General features: G+C 45.2%; 1 protein-coding gene across 2 annotated transcripts in view; it reads right to left on the minus strand.

The window, feature by feature from the left end:
• The window catches only part of NFKB1 (nuclear factor kappa B subunit 1), a 360,666-nt gene that overhangs the window by 270,836 nt on the left and 67,462 nt on the right, over positions 1 to 22,368 (minus strand). For both annotated transcript variants that reach the window (XM_069230208.1, XM_069230209.1), the window contains exon 2: positions 4,604 to 4,655. In XM_069230208.1, coding sequence (XP_069086309.1) covers positions 4,604 to 4,648 — 45 coding nt within the window. In that variant the 5' untranslated portion in view covers positions 4,649 to 4,655. The remainder of the gene's footprint in view (positions 1 to 4,603; positions 4,656 to 22,368) is intronic.

Consider the following 22,368-nt stretch of genomic DNA (forward strand, 5'->3'; position numbering starts at 1 on the left):
GCAATTACCATTGGGAAGTTGAGGGAAGACTACAGATGGGAGCAGCAGCGGGAGGACCAGGCCCGCTTTCAGAGTAAACAAGAGAGGGTAAACAAATTTGGCAATAAAGCTGAGAAACTTCTGGCTTAAGGGCTGAGGTGGATCCATAGGCTCCAGGGAGAGAAGAGGAGGTTGTAGAGATTCTGGAGGGTGTCACAAACAAATTGGCAGATATCTCTTGGAGACCTATAGGCAGTGTCTTTGGGAGGTGGTGTGGGGTTGATTGAGTCTGTCCATGATCTCCTGATCCCTGTTCTTGGGGTAGAGGCAAGGGGGCTCTGGAGGCAGAGATGGTGGCCTCCAAGATTGCGGCAGTCCTGGCCAATATGAAGGAGAAGAGGGCGCCAGTGCCCAATGGACTGCCCCAAGTTCTTTAAATGTCTCCAAATACCAGTGATGCCTCATCTGGGGAGCTGTTCTAGGATGCCAGAGAGATGGGGTGCTACCAGAGTATTTGCAGCAAGATCTGATAGTGCCTATTTATAAAGAGGGTGAAGGAGGACGGCACATCTTACTGCCCTATTTCTTTGCTTAATGTGGAGGTGAAGGTGTTGGTGCGGGTCCTGGTAGCTTGCACGATGAACATGGATGAATCGCTGGTGGATGCAGCTCACTCGGGCTTTATGCCCCATCGAGCGACCCATCAATCTCGGATGCCTACTTGGTTGCTTAGCACGCAGGGGCAGGATTCGCATGACGTCGGTGCACCTGTTGTTGGATGCTGAAAAAGTGCTTGACTCGTTGGAGTGGCTGTATTTGTGGACTGTCTTTGGGAAGATGGGCTTCAGCCGCTCCTTCATGGAATGGGTCAACTGTATGATCATCTTGTGGTCCATGCGCAGGTAAATGGAGTCAGAGGTGTTTGAAATTGGGTGATACACCAGGCAGAGCTGGCCACTATCTCCACTATTATTTGCGGTGCCACTTCAGCCACTCACAAATTGGGTGTGGAGTGATGCTCAGATTTGAGGCCTACAGTTGGACAGGTGGGCGGATGCAATACGTTTGTACGTGGCTATCATCCTGTAATTGGTGGACCCAGGCCAATCTCTCTCCTGTGCATATTGGAAATCTTGAACGTCTTCGTGGTCTTTATGAAGCTCCATTTCAACTGCAGAAAATTGGTTGCATTGTCCCTGTAGGACTGGCTTTCCTTCCCCTGAGGTCCCTCCCAGTCTGCTGGGAGCCCCCAGGATTTTGCTATTTAGGTAGCTTTGGACAGCCAATGCGTATCTGTTTCTCTGGGAGACTTAGGGAAGGTCCTGGAGGCCTATAAGAGAGATAAGGGCCATATGTGTTCTCAGCCATTGTCATTGCTGGCCGGGGCTGCGCTTTACAAAATGATATACCTGCCTACATTTTTGTACGTCATCCAGAACACACCATACACAGTGCGGGGAGGGGTTCTTCAGGCAGGCAGAAAAGGTTACTAGAGGTTTGCTATGGAATGGGAGAGCTCCCTTAATAACCACAGCAACGCTGATTAGTAAGATATGTGAGGGTGGTAATGCCCTGCCCATTCTGAAATTGTACTCCCCTCACTGGCTGCCCTAGTGGTGGATATACAGTGGAGGGCAGTGCATCTTCCAGGCTGGGAGCAGAGGCTTACTTTGCCGATGCCTTTGTGGGAGTTGGAGACTCTAAGGGAGCTTAGATGAATCGGTCACCACAGGCGTTGGGATCTGTTGGGAATTTTGATGGTCGGGGCTGTCGGAGATATGTGGGCTGATTCCCTTCTTGGAGCTGCAGGTAGAGTATGAACTGTCAGGGGGTGCAATATCTCCAGTAAGTACAGATACAGCACATTATACTGGAAAGAACAAGGTTCTTTTTTGGAGATCTACCAGAAGAACCTACTCTGAAGTTCTAGCGTCCAACCTGCATGTACATGCTATCTCACAGATTTACACCACATTTCTGGCCCACAGTCTGTCCCTGCTGGATACTCTAGGAGATAGGTAGAAGCAGCACCTGGGAAGGCTGGAGGTTGACGTGTGGGAAGATGCCTGCCACTACTCGAGAGAGTGGAAATATGCATCAGTTTTCACCTGGTACAGATGACATAGCTGCACAGAGCATATTAAACAAGAAAGCAGCTGTACAAAATGGGGGGTGAAGAGTCTGCCTTATGTTTGAGGGGCTGCAGTCAGAGGGGAACCTTGTTGCATACAGAGTGGGAGTGTCCGCCAGTGAGGAGATTTTGGGAGTAAGTGAGAGTACGCCTGTCAGAGGTGACAGAGGTGCAGGTTTAACTCATGTCTCAACTGATTACTCTGGGTATCTGGGGGGAACAAAAGCTAGAAAGGTATACACTGCTCTTTTGTAATGTTGCCCTGGCTGTAGCATGGCTAAACGTTGTTCGGAAATGGTGGCATACCATTGCACCCACACTGCAAGAGTGGGAAATGAGTCCAGATTAGTGCAGCAGGGCAGAGGAGTTGGTGTACAAAGCCCGGGGCTGTCCTCGGAAATTTCAGTCAATATGACACCCTTGGAGACTTTGGATGATGGGTGCTAACGGTGTAGGACGACGGGGTAAGGGACCGAGGGGATGCTTTGGAGGGCCCCATGTGGAGTTGGGAAAGACACAGAGGGATGGTATGCTAGGGTCCTGGAGGTGGTTGAGGCGACAGACACCGCTGTAGTGACCGACTGCATGTTGTGCTTAGATTCTGGGGGGGTGTTCTTGGTGAATTTTTGAATAGCTGAATGACAGCAGCTGGGTGTCTAGACCTGGTCGGGGAGGAGGGGGTTCTGGCTTGTTGGCGGCTTTGAGTTTGTTAAAGGCTGCTTACTATGAACATTGTACCATGGTTCTATCAGATGGCTGTTGAAGCTGTCAATAAAAAGATTTATTTAAAAAAAAGAAGCAGTACATTTCAGTGCCAGGGTTGGTGAGTCATGTTTTGAAGTTTTAAATTGTCTCCCTTTATTTTTATTTTTTAAAATATTGGATTCCTTGTCAATGCATTTTCGGTCTCCCCTACAGATAGCTTGAGCTGTCTGCCGTTGAAGACCTCTTGATAAAAAGACAATACACACTGAGTGATGTTTGAGTGCTCCCTTTCTCGTTACTGGGTGGTTTTCTGTCTAGCTCTCTAGCCTGCTCCTTATTTAATGGCTAATCCTCTTTTCTTGCGGGCATTCTACTCCTGGAACATTATGGGCCTGATTCTAACTTTGGCAGAGGGGGTTAATCTGGTTAAACCAGTTAAACACAACCAGTTTGCCAAAGCCAGACCTACTGGCTTTAATAATGCTTAAGACAAAAGTGTACAACATACATTTCAGTACATAATAATAATCCCTCCACACTAGTAACTGGAGGAGTGAACATTAAGGTATTCATTATTGAAACCCATTATTCACACTCCTGATTTATAATTTAACGGCAGAGGAATAAAGATGGGAAGTGAAGTGTAAAAACGAGGATGGTGGCAGATGTGCGAAAGCCCTAAAGTAAACACTGTGCAAATGAGTATTTTGCAGTATTGTACCATACATACTAGTCAGAATCGGAACATTTTTAGTGGTTTTGAGTGTTAAATTCGGAGACGTTAAATTTGGGATTCGTGGGACCTGCAAGCCGTGTCAATGTTTTTCTGGTTACCAAAAAAGTAGCTTCTTCGAGAACTGTATTCAGTGCATATGTCCGTTTGATCCACTACAGAATTTCAGACCTACAAGAGGCAGTGTGCCTTGCAGTTTTTGGGAGCATTTAGTTTTTTACCTAGTCACCTTATCAATCATGTAAAAATAGCTGCTGAAGGAGAAATAAACAGAGAAATACAGTGTAATACTTAATTAAGGGCCTGATTATGACCCTGGCGGACGGCGGAGGCCGTCCGCCAAGGTACCGCCGTTGAATGACCGCACCGCGGTCAAAAGACCGCGGCGGCCATTTAAACATTTCCTCTGGGCCGGCGGGCGCTCTCCAAAAGAGCGCCCGCCGGCCCAGAGGAAATGCCCCTGCAACGAGGACGCCGGCTCAGAATTGAGCCGGCGGAGTTGCAGGGGTGCGACGGGTGCAGTTGCACCCGTCGCCTATTTCAGTGTCTGCTTAGCAGACACTGAAATACTTTGCGGGGCCCTCTTACAGGGGCCCCGCGGCACCCCCTACCGCCATCCTGTTCCTGGCGGGCGAACCACCAGGAACAGGATGGCGGTAGGGGGATTCTAAGGGCAGCGGTAAACCGGCGGGAGACCGCCGGTTTGCCTCTTCCGACCGCGGCCGAACCGCCGCGGTTAGAATGCCCTGCGGGGCACCGCCGGCCTGTCGGCGGTGCTCCCGCCGACCCTGGCCCCGGCGGTCTTAGACCGCCGGGGTCAGAATGACCCCCTAAATGTCTTGATGAAATACTAAACTTCGGTAAATTAGTCAGGGATATTTTTCGTGAAACTTCTTTGTTGCCTACAAAAGGCAGGGACATGGTAGGAAATAAAGAAGGATTCAACACATGACAATTTACAATATTTGGCTATGCATAACCATATACCCTTCACAGCAAAAATCATGCAACAAAACAGCCTAGGAGCATTATTATGAAAAATAAACGGTACTTACATTGTGTGGATGCGGCAAATCCATGTAGCCACCCCCGCCAGCCATTTTGCCACTGCAATGAAAAAACGTTAAACACATAAACACAGGATATAATCGGTTTGTGTATACAGATTATACTACAAGATCAGAGGCTCCATTATTATAAAGACTTGACTACTTGCATTGACAGTAAACGGCCTTTAAAACTTTCAAACCTGAAAGCAAACACTAGTAAATACGAGCCCTTTCCTTTCGAGTACAGAAAGAGTATGAACTATACTCCAGTAATCTGCATGCAGTCACCTCCTGAAAACACAGAGCTTGTTTCATCTGGTTTGCAGCTTGTTGAGAAAATAAGACACGTTTCAGGGTTGCTTATAAAGGGAGCATTTTAGTTACTAACACAATGTAGCAGGATTTATTTCATTATTTTTACAAATTTCTTTTGATCAATTGTATTCTGGATCACTTAACCCCTTCGCTGCCAGGCCTTTTCCCCCTCCTGTGCCAGGCCTTTTTTTGCCTATTTGGAATAGTTCTCGCTTAGGCCCTCATACCTTTTTGTCCACATAAGCTACCCACGCCAAATTTGCGTCCTTTTTTTCCAACATCCTAGGGATTCTAGAGGTACCCAGACTTTGTGGGTTCCCCTGAAGGAGGCCAAGAAATTAGCCAAAAACAGTGAAAATTTCGTTTTTTTAAAAAAAATGGGAAAAAGGGGCTGTAGAAGAAGGTTTGTGTTTTTTTCCCTGAAAATGGAATCAACAAAGGGTTTGCGGTGCTAAATTCACCAGCTTCCCAGCTTTCAGGAACAGGCAGACTTGAATCAGAAACCCCAATTTTGCAACACAATTTTGCGTTTTACTGGGACATACTCCATTTTTATGATTTTTTGTACTTTCAGCCTCCTTCCAGTCAGTGACAGAAATGGGAGTGAAACCAATGCTGGATCTCAGACACCTGAACATTTCTGAAAAGTAGCCAAAATTCTGAATTCAGCAAGGGGTAATTTGTGTAGATCCTACAAAGTTTTCCTACAGAAAATAACAACTGAAAAGAAAGAATTGAAATTGAGGTGAAAAAAACAGCAATTTTTCTCTACGTTTTACTCTGTAACTTTTTCCTGCAATGTCAGATTTTTGAAAGCAATATACCGTTACGTCTGCTGGACTCTTCTGGTTGCGGGATATATAGGGCTTGTAGGTTCATCAAGAACCCTAGGTACCCAGAGCCAATAAATGAGCTGCACCCTGCAGTGGGTTTACATTCTATACCGGGTATACAGCAATTCATTTGCTGAAATATAAAGAGTGAAAAATAGCTATGAAGAAAACCTTTGTATATCCTAAATGGGCAAAAGATAAGGTGTTGAGGAGCAGTGGTTCTTTGCACATCTCTGTATTCCGGGGTGCCCATACTAGAATGTGAATTACAGGGCATTTCTCAAATAGACGTCTTTTTTACACACTGTCTTATATTTGGAAGGAAAAAATGTAGAGAAAGTAAAGGGGCAATAACACTTGTTTTGCTATTCTATGTTCCCCCAAGTCTCCCGATAAAAATGATACCTCACTTGTGTGGGTAGGCCTAGCGCCGGCGACAGGAAATGCCCCAAAACATAACGTGGCCACATCCCATTTTTTGACAGAAAACAGAGGTGTTTTTTGCAAAGTGCCTACCTGTAGATTTTGGCCTGTAGCTCAGCCGGCACCTAGGGAAACCTACCAAACCTGTGCATTTTTGAAAACTAGACACCTAGGGGAATCCACGATGGGGTGACTTGTGGGGCTCTGACCAGGTTCTGTTACCCAGAATCCTTTGCAAACCTCAAAATTTGGCTAAAGAAACACGTTTTCCTCACATTTCGGTGACAGAAAGTTCTAGAATCTGAGAGGAGCCACAAATTTCCTTCCACCCAGCGTTCCCCCAAGTGTCCCGATAAGAATTATACCTCACTTGTGTGGGTAGGCCTAGCGCCCACGAAAGGTAATGGCCCAAACACAACGTGGACACATCACATTTTTTGACAAAAAACAGAGGTGTTTTTTGCAAAGTGCCTACCTGTAGATTTTGGCCTCTAGCATAGCCGGCACCTAGGGAAACCTACCAAACCTGTGCATTTTTGAGAACTAGAGACCTAGGGGAATCCAAGATGGGGTGACTTGTGGGGCTCTGACCAGGTTCTGTTACCCAGAATCCTTTGCAAACCTCAAAATTTGGCTAAAAAAACACATTTTCCTCACATTTCGGTGACAGAAAGTTCTGAAATCTGAGAGGAGCCACAAATTTCCTTCCACCCAGCGTTCCCCCAAGTCTCCCGATAAATATTATGCCTCACTTGTGTGGGTAGGCCTAGCACCCGCGACAGGAAATGCCCCAAAACACAACGTGGACACATCACATTTTTTGACAGAAAACAGAGGTGTTTTTTTACAAAGTGCCTACCTGTGGATTTTGGCCTCTAGCTCAGCCGGCCCCAAGGGGGGCAGAAATGGCCTAAAATAAATATGCCCCCCCCAACCCACCTGGGGAGCGACCTTTGCCTACGGGGTCGCTCCCCCTGCGTGACATTGGTGCAAAAAAAAGATCCCCGGTGCCTAGTTGTTTCTGACCTAAAATCAGCCGATTTGCCCCCAAGGGGGGCAGAAATGGTCTAAATACAATTTGCCCCCCAGGGGAGCGACCCTTGCCTAATGGGTCACTCCCCATCTCTAAAAACACAAACACAAAAAAAACACAAAAAAAAGAATTAGCCCTGGCGCCTAGAGGTTTCTCCCCCCTGCCCCCTCAACCCTCCCCACCCCCCCCGGGAGCGACCCTTGCCTACAGGATCGCTCCCCTTGCATGACATCGCCACAAAAAAAAATAATCCCCGGAGCCTAGTGGTTTCTGCCCCCCTTGGGGGCAGATTGACCTAAAATCGGCTGATGGTCTAAATACAATTTGTCCCCCAGGGGAGCGATCCTTGCCTAATGGGTCGCTCCCCATCCTAAAAAAAAAAAACAAAAAAAAAAATAACACAAAAAAAAATTAGTCCTGGCACCTAGAGGTTTCTGCCCCCCCTGGGGTCAAATCAGCCTAATAACAGGGGGGGGCAGAAATGGCCTAAAATATATTTGCCCCCTCAACCCCCCCCGCGGGAGCCACTCTTGCCTACGGGGTCGCTCCCCTTGCGTGACATTGGTGCAAAAAAAAGATCCCCCGGTGCCTAGTGGTTTCTGCCCCCTTTGGGGGCAGATTGACCTAAAATAGGCCGATCTGCCCCTGTCCAAGGCACAGAAGGAGTTAATGCTCTACCACAGTGGTTCTTTACTTGTAGTCCATAGACCCCCTAGGGATTTGCAACACCTACTACATGGGGTCCAAGACTGTTTAGAAAATTAAAAAATATTAGCAGATTTTAATATTAGCAAGATAGATATTTAAAAAAAATGTACAACTGAAAATTTAAAACAGGTCTGCAAATTTGAAAGAATTTGAATTTGCCTGCTAAAAATTAAGTTGGTATATTTGGCTTGATTCATGGGAGCAGAGCAAGCACAGAAAACAGAATACAGTATGGATAATGGATGTCCTCAATTAAAGTGCAGACAAAAGAGTATGCATTAGGAACAAAAAAAAGACAAAGTAACATGCTAGAATCTAGCATATCACTTCATCTTTTAGAATTAAAAGCCGAATTTAGAAAACTTCTAACCTTCCCATTAAAATTCATTTTTAATTATTCTCTATTTGTGAATGACATATTATATCATTTTTTGTACTTGTTTGATTTATACTGGTTTCTGTATTTTTGTTAATGGTTTTGAGGTTTAAATCATAGAATTTCCTCAGGCCATGGTCCCCAGATTCCACTAATGATTCGGTGGGGGTCCAAAGAACTCACAAGATTAAGAACTGCCGCTGCTCTCTCATACATTGCTTTTAAGATGGGGCTGGCACTCTGCTTTGCAGAGAGTTCCTACTCTCAAACGAGAAACCTTTCCTTAGAGATCTGGCATGCTCCAGTCTTTAAACGCTTCACCCAGCCTGCTCACAGCCATTTACCTTCACACAAGTTGAGTTTCTCGTCACAGGAGAGTCACACTGCGCACAGCCTGCTTGGCATACCAACTCTATTTGGGGTGTATTTCTGTTTGAACTCTTTTTTGTCACCCCCTTTACGCTCCCTCATAACAGGAAAATGCCATTAAAGGAATAGATAAAAGTAATGAACCAAAAGAGTAAATTTACAGACTATAGCTGAAGCAGACTTTTACTGGTATGATCTCGGTAGAGGTATGGTTGCTCATTTTAGCTTGTGTTATCTTTTTGTTTTGCTGGTTGGCACACTGAACTCCAGTATGCTTGGATGCAGGGTCCTTGTTCACTGAAAAAAGGGAAATAACTCAAAAAGGGAAACCTTTTAGCTAGGGGAATGCATGACATACTCTTCAAAAGTCCAATGATGTTGGTGCTACATAGTGGGGTTTTACTAACACATAGTTTAGTCAGGGGCTGCTCCTCCATTAGGGTGGAGGAGCATCACACCCAGCCAGCAGCACCAGCTGCAAAACCTTTAAAAGAAAATCATAATAAACTTTGTTTATTATTGTCTCCTTTTCAAGGGGCAGGGCCACGGGGGTAATGGGCAGTGAGGGGGAGTGCACAGCACTCCTCCTCACTGCACATGCATGTTTCGCCGGCTGTCTCAGTCCAACCAAACACACATGCGCTGTAGGCTCTCTCCAGCCCAGCAACATGGTTGCCAGGTTGGAGAGAGCCTGCACAGGCTCCCAGTCTGCCTGGGAGCTCCCTGCGTGGGGCTCCTAGCCAATCCTGACGCTGCTCTGAGCAGCCTCAGGACTGGCCGCAGCGCAGGCTGGGTGCCTGTGCCTGCCTTCAGCTGAGGAGAGGAGCGGAGCAGCAAGGGAAAAGGTACGTTTCATTAAATGTAATGTTAATTCCCCCGTGCACTGCCCCACCCCGCAAGCCGCTCCTGAGTTTAGTTAGTCCCACACATTTTTCTCAGTGGGTCAACAAGATGTAAAAAAACTGTTGTCCAAGGGTGCAAATATTTCCCTATTGTGTTGTAAGCAAGCTGTACCTGGTCCAGACCAACCACATCCTCTCACTCCTAAAGAAATCTGATGACCTAGCCAACTACTGGCACTTCACTCGTCTATATTCATCCTACCATTTATTGGCAAGATCATTGAAAAAGCAGTGTGGGTTCAACTCCAACATCACACCACTGACAGCCATATTCTGCAATACAGTCTGGCTTCAGATCACGCTGCAGCATGGAGACCATACCTTATGCATCATAGACAATGACCTCCTGATCACACATGTAGGTGACCCCTGCATCCTGATATTGCTGCACTGATCAGATGCCTTCGACACAGTTGATCATTCCACCCTCATGCGCACCCTGGAGTCTTGAATGGGGCCCACTGGTGACATCCTTCACTGGTTCTTCTCCCATCTTTCCAATGGACACCTGCAGAGTTCCCAAGAGTTCCAAACTGTCCTGTGATTGTCATCCTATACATGGAGCCACTTGGTGCTCAGCTCACAGATAACAACTTCGAGATTCACCAACATGAAGATGATACACAAATGTACTTGAAAGACTTCTCAGTTTCAGACATCCGCCACCTCAAACACTGTCTGAACACCATTTAGACCCGGATGTCCAGCTCCTACCTGAATCTCAATTCAGCCAAGACAAAATTCTTGTTATTTGCCAACAACAAGAAACAGTAGAAACCTGGCTCAACAACAAGAACATTGAGGGTTTCAGAACCAACTTTTATCCAATGCCAAGCCAATCAGATTCACTCTGGATACCACCCTCACCTTCAAGTAACACACTGCCAAAAACAAAGACAGCCTGTTGTCATCACTGTCTCCTTGTACTCTTGCATCTGGATGGTGGTAATGCCCTGCACCATGCCCTGCACCATGCCCTCCCAGGATCCACACTGGCAGCCCTTAAGGGCATCCAGGCACTGACAAAATATGATCACATCACCTCCTTTCTGAGAGAATACCATTAGTTTCCCTTGCCAATGCGCAGCACTTTCAAATCCAGCTGCCTTATTTACAAAGCCATCATGACCAGCACCCCTGCTTATTGCAGATAAGCTATACATCTCTGTATGTTCTTGGCACACCTGCATCTAGGATGTCATCAGACAGCAGACAAAAAGTTTAAAAAAGAAAATACAAGCCAGTAAGCCTTTCCATCTTTGCATACAGGATCTGGAACATCATCCACATATCCATCAGGATGGCTGTAATGCTGCTCCAATTTAAGAAAGAGTTAAAACCTTAAAGAAAACCACATAACAGTGCCTTAACTGTACACAACCCAGATACCCCTCCTATCATTTGTTGACTTTATACTTGTCTTTTACCCTCTACAGCAGTCAGTTGCCTTTTGGCCAGGTTCGAACTATAGAAATAGCATATACATACATATAAATGGTTTTAGTCTTGGGAAGAATCTAAAGTTGTTAAAGCAGGGCTCAAAAAATCATACAAAAAGTTACTCGACCTGCAGGTCGAGTAACTTAAATAATCTATTCTAATGTAGTTGACCTGTAAATGGGTCTCAACTTGTGTGATCCTAGGCAAAAAAGTTTACAGAGTCGCCTTTTACTTATTTATCACATATGATTGCACCTTCAAATATGTGAGCTCAGCATTCTGCAATCTGTTTGATTAAGTAGACCAAAGTTTGCTGCATGCATCACAAGAATATAGCCCACATACCCATGAGGTCTAGCCCACATAACCTAGGACTTCTTTTAGTTTACTAACAACATTGCCATCAGGGCAAAAGTATTTCTCAGTTTGTTTAAACACTCACTTTTAATAAATATATTACTAAACCATGATGTGGTAACATATTGTCATCTACACACAGTAACTTTGCAAGAAATGTCCAAAAACCTCTTCACTAACTTGCAGCTTAACTGATAAAACTACATAGGGGGTCATTCCGACCCTGGCGGTAAAATCCGCCAGGGCCGGGGACCGCGGATGCACCGCCAACAGGCTGGCGGTGCATCCCTGGGCATTCTGCTGCGGTCAGAAACGGGAAACCGACGGTGTACCGCCTGTTTCCCGCTGCCCTGGGGAATCCTCCATGGCGGCGCAGCTTGCTGCGCCGCCATGGGGATTCCGACCCCCTTACCGCCATCCTGTTCCTGGCGGTTTTGGCCGCCAGGAACAGGATGGCGGTAAGGGGTGTCGTGGGGCCCCTGGGGGCACCTGCAGTGCCCATGCCAATGGCATGGGCACTGCAGGGGCCCCCGTAACAGGGCCCCACCAAGATTTTCAGTGTCTGCAATGCAGACACTGAAAATCGCGACGGGTGCAACTGCACCCGTCCCACCCTTTCCACTCCGCCGGCTCCATTCGGAGCCGGCATCCTCGTGGAAGGGGGTTTCCCGCTGGGCGGACGGCCGTCTGGCGGTCGCCTGCCCGCCCGCCCAGCGGGAAACTCAGAATAACGGCGGCGGTCTTCTGACCGCGCAGCGGTATTCTGGCGGCTCCCGCCGGCCCTGCGGTTACCGCGGCCGGCGGGAGTCAGAATGACCCCCATAGTGTATTACCAATTTGTGAAAATTGGGTTTCAGAAAACATATCCTTTGCACATCAACATGGAAAGTATTCTGATTTGTTTTCATCCTATTAAAATATTTTTTCATCACACAGAAATATAAATAAAGGGCTTTCGCAACTACTGAAATATATTTTGAAATGTTTGCACAGTTGACTTACGGGGTTATTACAACTTTGGAGGAGGTGTTAATCCGTCCCAAAAGTGATGGTAAAGTGACGGATATTCCACCAGCTGTATTACAAGTCCATTATATCCTATGGAACTTGTAATGCGGCTGGTGGTATATCCGTCACTTTACCGTCACTTTTGGGACGGATTAACACCTCCTCCAAAGTTGTAATAACCCCCTTAGTCATTTAAATGTGTGTAAGGAAAAACCTGACACCCTATATCCTTTTAATTTACATTCTAAGCAGCAGTTCACACAATTCACCTTACAAAGTCCTGGAACTCTGCAGTCAGAAGGAAAATTAATTGTAAGAAAAACTGAATTTTGACCTCTGTCTGTGAACAAAGAGCAAATGTGTCATGAGAACAAGATTTAAAGGCATCTTTTATTGCCCCTCAACTTTTCAACTGAACAGAACACCTGTTCAGTGTCAACTCTCCAGAAGGGCCGAAAAATAGCTTGACCTGAGACCTGATCAAATAAAACTCACCAATGCAAGTGGTCAAGTGGAATTTTGGAGCCCTGTAAAAGGGTTTTGTTTTTCCCTGACATGTTACATGGAGGGTGTTTGCTGTTGCATCCATGCATTCCTATTTTCTTTTATAATCGAAGATTAAGGTGAGTCTAAAAGATTCTTATATCTTTGTTCTAAAACACAGTAATCTCAGTCTAGTTAGGATGAGACAAAATATAAACTCAGATCTATCCTCTTTAGCCTTACCTTGATTTTTGGAGGCTGAATGAAGATCCTACTGCAACTGCCATTTGAAAGAGTTAACAAGACAGCAGTGCGATTTGGCGTAATAGGCCATTATTCAAATCAAAAATCAAATCAGGGGTATAAAGTGCAACTATTTACCCATAAGGGTCTCTAGGTGCTAAAAGGGTTTTATTAATAGGGGACTATTAACGTAATTGCAAAAAAAATACAGTTCTGAAGTTTCCACTGACTCAAGGGAAACATCTTTACTCTAGCCAGAGTAAACGCCAGAGTAACTCAGAAGGAAATGCGCTTAATTTTGGGAATGGACACCTTTCATTTTTGTAGTTAGCCATAATAGTAAAGATACTATCAGCTTGATGATATAGCAACCCCCTTTCTTTCCTTGGGGCACGCAAAAGGCTAAATGTAGATGATCTCATTCATGTTCAGCCCCGATCTACATTAATCTCCCATTCTTTCCATGAAATAGAGGCATTGGCATGGAGACTCTCCTACATGAAGGCATGGAATTAAATATACGGTTGTAGGCAGTTGTAAAATATAAACAGGTCAATGGTGAGTCAGGTATGGGTGGTGCCAACGTACGCATTCTGCCAATCTTGGTCAAATATTTGGGGATATTATCCCTTCCCAACCCATTCACAATAATTGTTAGGACTTTAGTTAATGTCTCGCAGGAACAAAGTAATGTCAGTGTTGATGAAGAGTTGGTGCCCTCGAACTTACGAGCTGTCTATTTGTTTACCCAGGCAAATTCCCACATTTTCCAAAATATTGCTTAATTCACTTGGGAACCCTCGACCAGCAACCATGGAGGGCCTTTTGACCCTGTTGGCTTGTAGAATTCCACTGTGCCCTGGTATTTCCTGGCCTTTCTGAGGGATCATGGTCAGTCATTCAGGATTCTAGAGCACCAAAGACTTACTAAAATCTATCAAACACACCTAGTCACTCTAGTGTCTGAAGGGGCACTTTGGGCCTATGTTTACTTTTCCAATAGTAACCGTGAATTTCATTGTTCATTTGTTCAGCAAACATAGATCATACCAAACCATCAAAAGGTAAACGTCAACCATTTCAAATGGCCTCTCTTTGGTTAATGGGAAGCTGATATTACTTGGCCAAGATGGTTCTTCAGTCCATTCAGTTAAGGATAACCCAATTTATAAGTATTCACACTTGTTGAATATCAAGGAGGTGCTTCTCTCTAGTGGTGCTATTGTTGATGTGCATGCATGACAACAGTAATTGACTCACTTCTTTCCACAAGGTGCCAGATTTGAAGATGTCTTCCCCTGAAATGGCTCCCTTTCATTTCACAAGGAGACAGTGCTGCTATTTTGATCAATTATCCTGACTGTGAGAAGGTCTGTTTGTCACAACTTCTTTAATAACATAAGGCTGAAAAGATTTCTATCAGTCTCAGGGAGTTAAACATGATTTTCCTGTGCCCCCACGTTCCAAGCAGGTTGGGCACACTGAATCATGGTTGTGCATTTGTGGGGCCTACGGGGCTAAGGGCATCTAAGACCAAGTTATATTTGGGAGAATGGAGGGTGTATTTAACGCAGCAAGCTAATTCCATGAGTAAACTTCAAAGAATTTTAATCACAAACTGGTTTCACAAGACATTACTGATAGACTTTAAACCTACAATAGTACAGCCACACCTCATGCAACAGAATTTAAAATCCCCATTACTTTTTTGAGTGAAATTTTAGATTATATTAAAGTCTGAAGAAAATATTACATCATTTATTTCTTACCATAGCTGTGTGTATTTCCATTCTGCTTATGGTCTTCAAGCGGGAGATAGACAGTCGCGGCTCGAGGGAGGGAGAAGGGATGGGATGGCGGCGACCAAAAAAAATAATAATTAAAAAAAAACTGTCTTGTTTCGCCGTGCCACCACCACGCTCCTCAGCTGCAGGCACAGGCTCAGGCTCCCAGCCTGCCCTGCGCCCAATCCTAACTTTGCTTTCATGCTGCTGACAGCATGAAAGCAGTGTTAGGATTGGATGGAGCTCCTGGCTGTACTCTCCAAGGCAGAGTGGGAGCCTCTGTCTGCTCTCCAATCTGGCACTGCTTTGCTGGGTTGGACAGAGCCTAGTGCGCATGCATGTTTGGCTGGCCCGAGACAGCCTGCCAAACATACATGCACACTGAGGGGGAGTACTGTGCACTCCCCCCGTCCCTGTCACGCCTGTGGCCCCTCCCCCTTTCACAGTAAAAACATAATAAACGTGGTTTATTATGTTTTTACTGCAAAGGTTTTGAAGCTGCTGCTGCTGGTGGCAGGGTGGGGCAACACTCCTATGTCATAGCAGAGGAGCCACCCCTGGAGATAGCCCGAGGAGGGCTAGGTTAAGTATGACCATTTTGCACAATTGATAGGAAAGGATCATTTTCTGGATTTTATTCTAGTTATATTTTAATTCACAGGTTGCTAGTTACCATTTATCATGATTACAAATTGTCATTGTTCTTCCATAAAGAGGTACTGATTTAGGTGGCTTTGGAAGGAGGAAGGGCGTGATTCAAAATGAGCCCGGATTAGCTAAAGTTATGATCTCTCTGGATTTGATAAAAACGGAAAACGTTTTGTAGTTTTTTGTGTGTTCTGCGGTAGTTTTCATTTCGCGGCTTGGGCGAATAAAAAAGGGATTACAAATAAGTGTCTCTTTTGTGTTCCCTGAAACAAAACACTTACTCACTTTATTGAGGGAGATTCGGCATTAAAGAAAAACCCTGGCAATGTTTTTAATGCTACTTCTTGCAAAACACATGGAGGTATAGCATGCATAAAAAAAAACGTTTAAAGAACATTAGCAGCTTCAACTTCCTGTTTATAGACCTGAATATTAAAGAAGAGACAGACAGAGAAGGAAATGGCTAGTAATGAGGCATGCTGAACTTTCTTAATTAAGAAGTTCCCTCTTCCCACACTCATGTAAATTTTGATTCTGGTTAATTGCAACATGCAGCATTTGTTACCCTGCAGTGCTGAAAGAGTTACAGTGGTTTATTTTCACCAGATTTTAATGCGTTTATCTCCCAGAGCATAGGCATTCAAGTCACTAGAGATTATTTTTAACAAAATGGAAGATAAGTGTATAATACTGTGATCATTTCTTTTGGTAGTGAAAGATGGCAAACCTTTTTTGGCAAAAAATGTTTCTTAAGTTGCCGAACTAGTCGAATCTAATCAGGGACATTACCTTTGGTTCAAACTTCTGTTAGAATTATGAAGTCTTATTCAACTTTTTGCACACAAATGGATCTGTACTTGTTCAATATTCTATATATTATCCAATTAGCTCACACATATAGAATTTGAGAAACAAACAAAGGAAAAGGCAAACAAGAATAGTTGGTGCAGCAAACCGGGAGTATGATTTATGCCAACTATTCCAGGAAAACTAGGCCATTATTGGGAAAGTAAAGACCAACGACACTCCTAGTGATCCACTATAATAATTTGGAGCATGTGGGCGAGAAATCATCAAGAAGTGGAGAATGTCTTGACTTTAAATGACACAGGTGGTTGGGGCGATGGTAGAACAGTTTATTTAACATTATTATAGATAACGTTATTAATTTCTTCTGATATAGGCATATTATAAATTGCTCTAAAACATAGCATAACAGGTTCAAGACACCAGGCAACCCTCCTGTACTTTAATTTAGAGTCGCTCTGCTAAAGGTGCTCAGGAGAGGGAAGTTAAGACGTACATAGGTGGTAGATGCTTTGTCATTGCTTCAACTGCATTAATATACATAATTGAATATTCCATTTCCCTTATGTCTACCCACAGAAAGACCCATAAAAGTGTGTTCTCAGGTTCGAGGTGGACAATATCCAAGAGTAAATTATAGATGTTTGTATAGTCTAAAAGCATAACGTCCGGGCTAGTTCAGTCATCTGTATTTCCCAGTGGAATTGGAAGTGTGCTATTTCGGTGACAATGGAGAAATGGAAGCAAATGGTTGACTGTACCGTTGAGTACATCTTCCTTTTCACCAAGTGATGGCCCTATAGGAGGTGTACAAACAAGTAGATTGTTGATTTCTTATGGAATTGTGCAATATTGGCATGATACCACATGAACTGAATATGGTTCTCCTTGATAGCTTCTTTACACAATTCGGGCTGCAGAGGGATAAAGCTGAATTAAGCCTCAGCAGTACTGCATCAACATCCACAAGATTCCATTTTGACTTACAATAGATATTACTTGGTCAATGTAGTCAGTGCTATTAGTTTCCCTATCACTTCTGATGGCAAATTAATGCGGACTATATTTTAAAGATATTCCTCTATAAGTATCTGCAAATTATTGCCTCCCTCCTGCTGCTTGGAGTTCTATTTATATATTTAAGATCGACATTTATCTCCTGTACCTGTCCACGTACTGGTAAGCCCCTGTCATGTGTGCGGGTAAAATGGTCTGCTGTGCGGGCTTCTCATGGAAGAATACGTACAAGTGTTTGAGAAATCTACTAAGTACACTGATTAACCTGACACCTTAGTGACTATTTTCTACTATATACCTCAGGCCCTAATCACAAAGGTAAATGTGGCTGCAAAGTTCAGTTAGTCCTGCCAAGAATTCAGGCAGGCAGGCATAAGCCCATTTTCAGAGACAGAAACTTCGGCCAAGAACGTTGAGATCTCTGCTGCATTAAAACCCAATCAAGAGTTGGGAAATGGGTGCCCCAAAGTGTGATTAGTCTTAGTCTTTGGCAACTACCAAAAACAGCTGTTTTCTGGCATTCACAAACTTCTCTCCTTCACCTTTCCAATCTGGAAAGAAAAGGTGGAAGATTTACTTAGCTAAGGGCTGGTGTACCTCCTCCAAAAGGAGGGAACGGGGATCAGAAAACACAGATTTTATGGAAATTCAAAGGAAAGTGTTTTTTCATGGGGTGAATCCCCCCCCCCCCCAAATAAAAGTGCGTGTTGCAAGGGAATCCTTTTCCCCGTGTGTGAATTTCATGTTGTGGAAGACTCCACACAACAGAATAGAATCCCACTGGGATAATCACATGGCCTTCCCAGGAATGCGCATGGAAAAGTGGACCTAGCACACCATTACATGCTCTCCTATTCAAGTCTGTGAATTCCAGAACGTTGCAAATCTGCATTTGCATGTAGGTCTACATCTGCAAGTGTAGAATTCAGGCCCAGCTTCTCCAAATGACAGACAGCTACCAAAGGATCAAAAAAGAAAAGAAAGTAGCAGAGTAGTATGATTGAATTATGAGTAAAATATGCCAGCAAAGAATGTATGCTGGTACCTCTGTGGATAATCAAAACTTAATTTATAACAATATTCTTAAAAATTGCTGCAGATTGTTTTGACTCACTGGTACATGGTGCAAGCAGGGTATGGTGCTCAAAAGATGCCACACAATTAAAAGAACACAACAAAAGGAATATCAACCTTGGTGGCATACATTGGACATACAATAAAAGGATTGGTGAATATAGAATTTTAAAGTGCAAATCATCATTGATGGTGGCCCATCTGCCACAGGGCCACAATCTTTAGTGCAAAAGACCCCTGCGGTCAATCATTTTTTGTTTTGTTTTTTAGAAACAAACCACCTCTTTTGAGGTATGTTTCTGAAAAACTGAAAAACAAAAAATATTTCTGAGTGAGCTGCGTAGCCCATCTGGCATTCATTTATGACAGCAGTGCTCCTGCAATGTTAGAAATACATTGTAGAAAAAAGAGTGAACCCACGGAAAGATGAGTGATGTGCTGTGGTGTGGTTGCAGGCAGGACCTCCACAGCCCAGCGAACCTTGGCAGACCAGCCGGGTCTAAAAGATCACCTTACTAACCTCAAATGATCTGGATATCTAGAGGTGTGGTCTGGGGTGCCAGAGGGGCTCATATGCCTTATGCCCGCAAAAACACGAAGAACAGACTGACTTTAGGTGTCAGTGAAACAACAGATGAAAGTCTCAGTTATCTGCTCCACCTTTTTGAGTTATAGCCTTCTCAATTAAAGAGATAATCAGTAAATCAATGGGTCGACTTGTAGGGTGCAACTTGTTGCCAGTGAGGGTATCCAGGCGCTGGCAGGGTCTCAGTAAAAGAGTCAGGTTTTCAACTTCCTACGAACCTCCTGTAGAGTATGGGAGGTCCTGAGGTGCAGGGGGAGGCCGTTCTAGGCTTTGGCTGTGTGGTAGGAGAAGGAGGGTCCTCCTGCTCTCGTGTATTGTATGCATGGAGGAATGGGTCAATGAGGGAGGTGAAACAGAGGTGTCTGGAGGGTGTGTGGAATTTCAGGAGGTGGTTGATGTAGGCAAGTCGGGAGTCATGCAGAGCCTTGAAAGTGTGGGTAAGAAGCCTGATCTGACATCTCTTCTGCACCGGGAGCTAGTGGACTTTTTTTAGGTGGTGGATGATGTGGGTGCGCCAACAGAGATCCAGGATGAGTCTTGCTGAGGTGTTCTTGATGGTCTGTAGTCTCAATTCCCACATAGAGGGCTATATTTCATAGTATAGTCAACTGGTAACAAGGCCTTGGGTAATGGTGTGTCTCGTGTTTTGGGGAAGCCACTTGAAAATTTTACAAAACATGCACAGGATAAAGAAGCAGGAGGATGACACAATGTTGACTTGAGACCTCATGATGAGTTTGCTGTCCAGGATGATACCAAGATTCCTGGCATGCTCAGCCGGGGTTGGAGTGGGCCCCAGTTCTGTGTGGCAACTAAAGGCGTCGCAAGGGTAGTTGTTGTGCCGAAGGTCAAGACTTCCATCTTGTTTGGAATGAATTTGAAGCAGTTATTCCTCATCCAATTGGTGACGCTGGTTGTGAAGGGTGGAAGGTGGACTTGTTCTGTTCTGTCAGTGAGAAAGGAGGCGATCCATCTGAGGGCGGCTCCATGGATGCCTATGTTGTGAAGACTGGTGATGAGATAGTGGTAGGAGATGGCATCAAAAGCTACTGAGAGATTGAGGAGGATAAGGACAGCTTTCTTTCCTTTGTCAAGGAGGGCCTGGATGTCCCCTATGGCTGCGATTAGGGATGTTTCAGTGCTGTGGTTGCTGCGAAATCCAGACTGGGAGTCATCCAGGAGCTGACTGTGTTCTAGTTAGATGGTGAGTTGTTGGGTGATGGATCTTCGATGACTTTAGACGGGAGAGGGAGCAAGGAGATGGGTCTGTAGTTGCTGAGTTAGTTGGGGACCGGTGAAGGTTTCTTCAGCAGGGGTTTGATTCCTGCGTGCTTCCAATCAAAGATGGCAGAAACTAGTGAGGTGTTGAGCAGGGTGGAAAGTTCAAGGCTGATCCTGGATGCTCCTAGGTTAAAGATGTGGGGGGCACATAGATCAGATGGGGACACAGACTGAATGGATTTTATGATGGTGTCCTAAGAGGTGAGGTGGTTTGAAGCGGTTAGTCTTTGAATGGTCGCGTGTGTGGAGTTATGGCCACTGAATAAGTGTTCAGGCTTGATTTGGGGGTTTTAAGTTTCTGCAGATTTTGGCAATTTTGTAGTGCAAGGCTGTCACATAGGCCCGGAGAGGGAGAGATGTTGCTTGTTGCTGTTGCGGTGTTGGTGAATTCCTTGACTATCCAGAAGAGATCCTTACTGTTGTTGGGGTTAGCTTCAATGAGTGATGACAGGGCTTTTTTGTCTCATGTAGTTTGCAGTGGTATAAGTAAAGAACTTCTTGAGGTGCTTGCAGTTGCACTTGGTTGTCCGGAAGTCCTTGGTGTACCAGCTGGCTTGCTTAGTGGATCTTCTGTGTTTCCTGTTTGTGCTGGAGGCGACAATGTCAGAGCAGTCAGTGATCTAGGTGTTGAAGCTTCTGACATCCTGGTTCAAATTGCTGTGGTGCTTGGGTGGGTCGAGGGCAAGGGTGTTGGTTAATTTGGTCTCTGAGGCCTTGTTCTAGCTGTGACTGGCTGCTTTTGGGTTGCGCTGAGGAGAAGGCATGGGGGATGTGATGATGAAGTGGACGATTGAGTGGTTGGTCCATGTGAGTTTGGTGGAATGGCTGTATTTGATGCAGTCGCTGGAGGCGAACATGGTGTCCAGCTTTCGTCCTGCGATGTGAGTGGGGTCATGTAGTAGTTGGGTGAAGCCGATGTTGTTCAGGCTATTGAGGAGGCTGGCGGAGTTAGGGTCGGTTATGTCGTCGAGGTGGAAGTTGAGGTCGGCCAGGAACTTGTCGTACTTCGAGACGATGGCGGGAGCGGGCAATGAATTCGGTGATGAGGTTGCAGAAGGTGGTTTGAGGTCCCAGTGGAAGTATTTGAGGAATCCCCTAATGGTAGAATTCTGCCCATTTGCAGTGAATTTGAGGTGTTCCACTGTTGGGATGTTGTTGCCCCTGGCGGTGGTGTATTTGATGGAATCTCTGTGGATGATGGCGATTCCTCTGCCTACCTTGTTGATGCGGTCACCGTGGGTGATTCTGTATCCTGCTAGTATGGTGGTGCCGATGTCGGGGACTGATGCATAGTTGAGCCAGGTCTCGGTTATGAAGATGATGTTGGGTGCGAGAGTGTCATTAAGTTCCCAGGCTTCAGTGTTGTGAAGGGTGCATGCGAGCTGGTGGTGGGTAGCTGGTGTTGCGAGTCGAGTGGGTTGGGTGTTGCTGAGAGGGGTAGGGTCCTGCATGTTGTGGCAGGTGAAGCGACAGAGGGGGTAGGTAAAAGAGTGGTGCTGCGCATGGAGTGTGGTGCTGCGTAGTGGTAGTGTTCGTGGAGGCATTGAGGGCTGTAGAAGTGTAGCTGTGGATGGCGGCTGGACCTGGGTGCCTGGCACTGGGCTTGCTTTTGGCATGCTAATGGCGAGGTGCTGCTAATCCCTTTGCCGGTAGGCCTTTCCCCCATGCTAAGCCTGTTTTTTGGCTATTTGGGGAGGTTCGCGCTTAGGCCTCCATAACTTTATGTCTATACAAAGTAGCCATGCCAAATTTGCGTCCTTTCTGGAGGGGACCGAGAAATTAGCCAAAATACAGCTACATTTTGTTTTTTTCTTGAAAAATGTGGAAAAAGTGCTGCAGAAGAAAGAGTCTTTTTTTTCCCCAGCAAATGGCATCAACAAAGGGTTTGCGCTGCTAAAATCACCATCTTCCCAGCTTTCAGGAATATGCAGACCTGAGTCAGAAAACCACAATTTTCAACACACTTTTTACATTTTACTGGGACATAACCTATTTTTCCTATTTTTTGTGCACTCATCCTCCTTCCAGTTAGTGGTAGAAATGGGTGTAAAACCAATGGTGGAACCCAGAAAGCTATACCGTCC

This window comes from Pleurodeles waltl, chromosome 1_1 (genome assembly GCF_031143425.1).
Source record: "Pleurodeles waltl isolate 20211129_DDA chromosome 1_1, aPleWal1.hap1.20221129, whole genome shotgun sequence".
Taxonomy (NCBI): Eukaryota; Metazoa; Chordata; class Amphibia; order Caudata; family Salamandridae; genus Pleurodeles; species Pleurodeles waltl.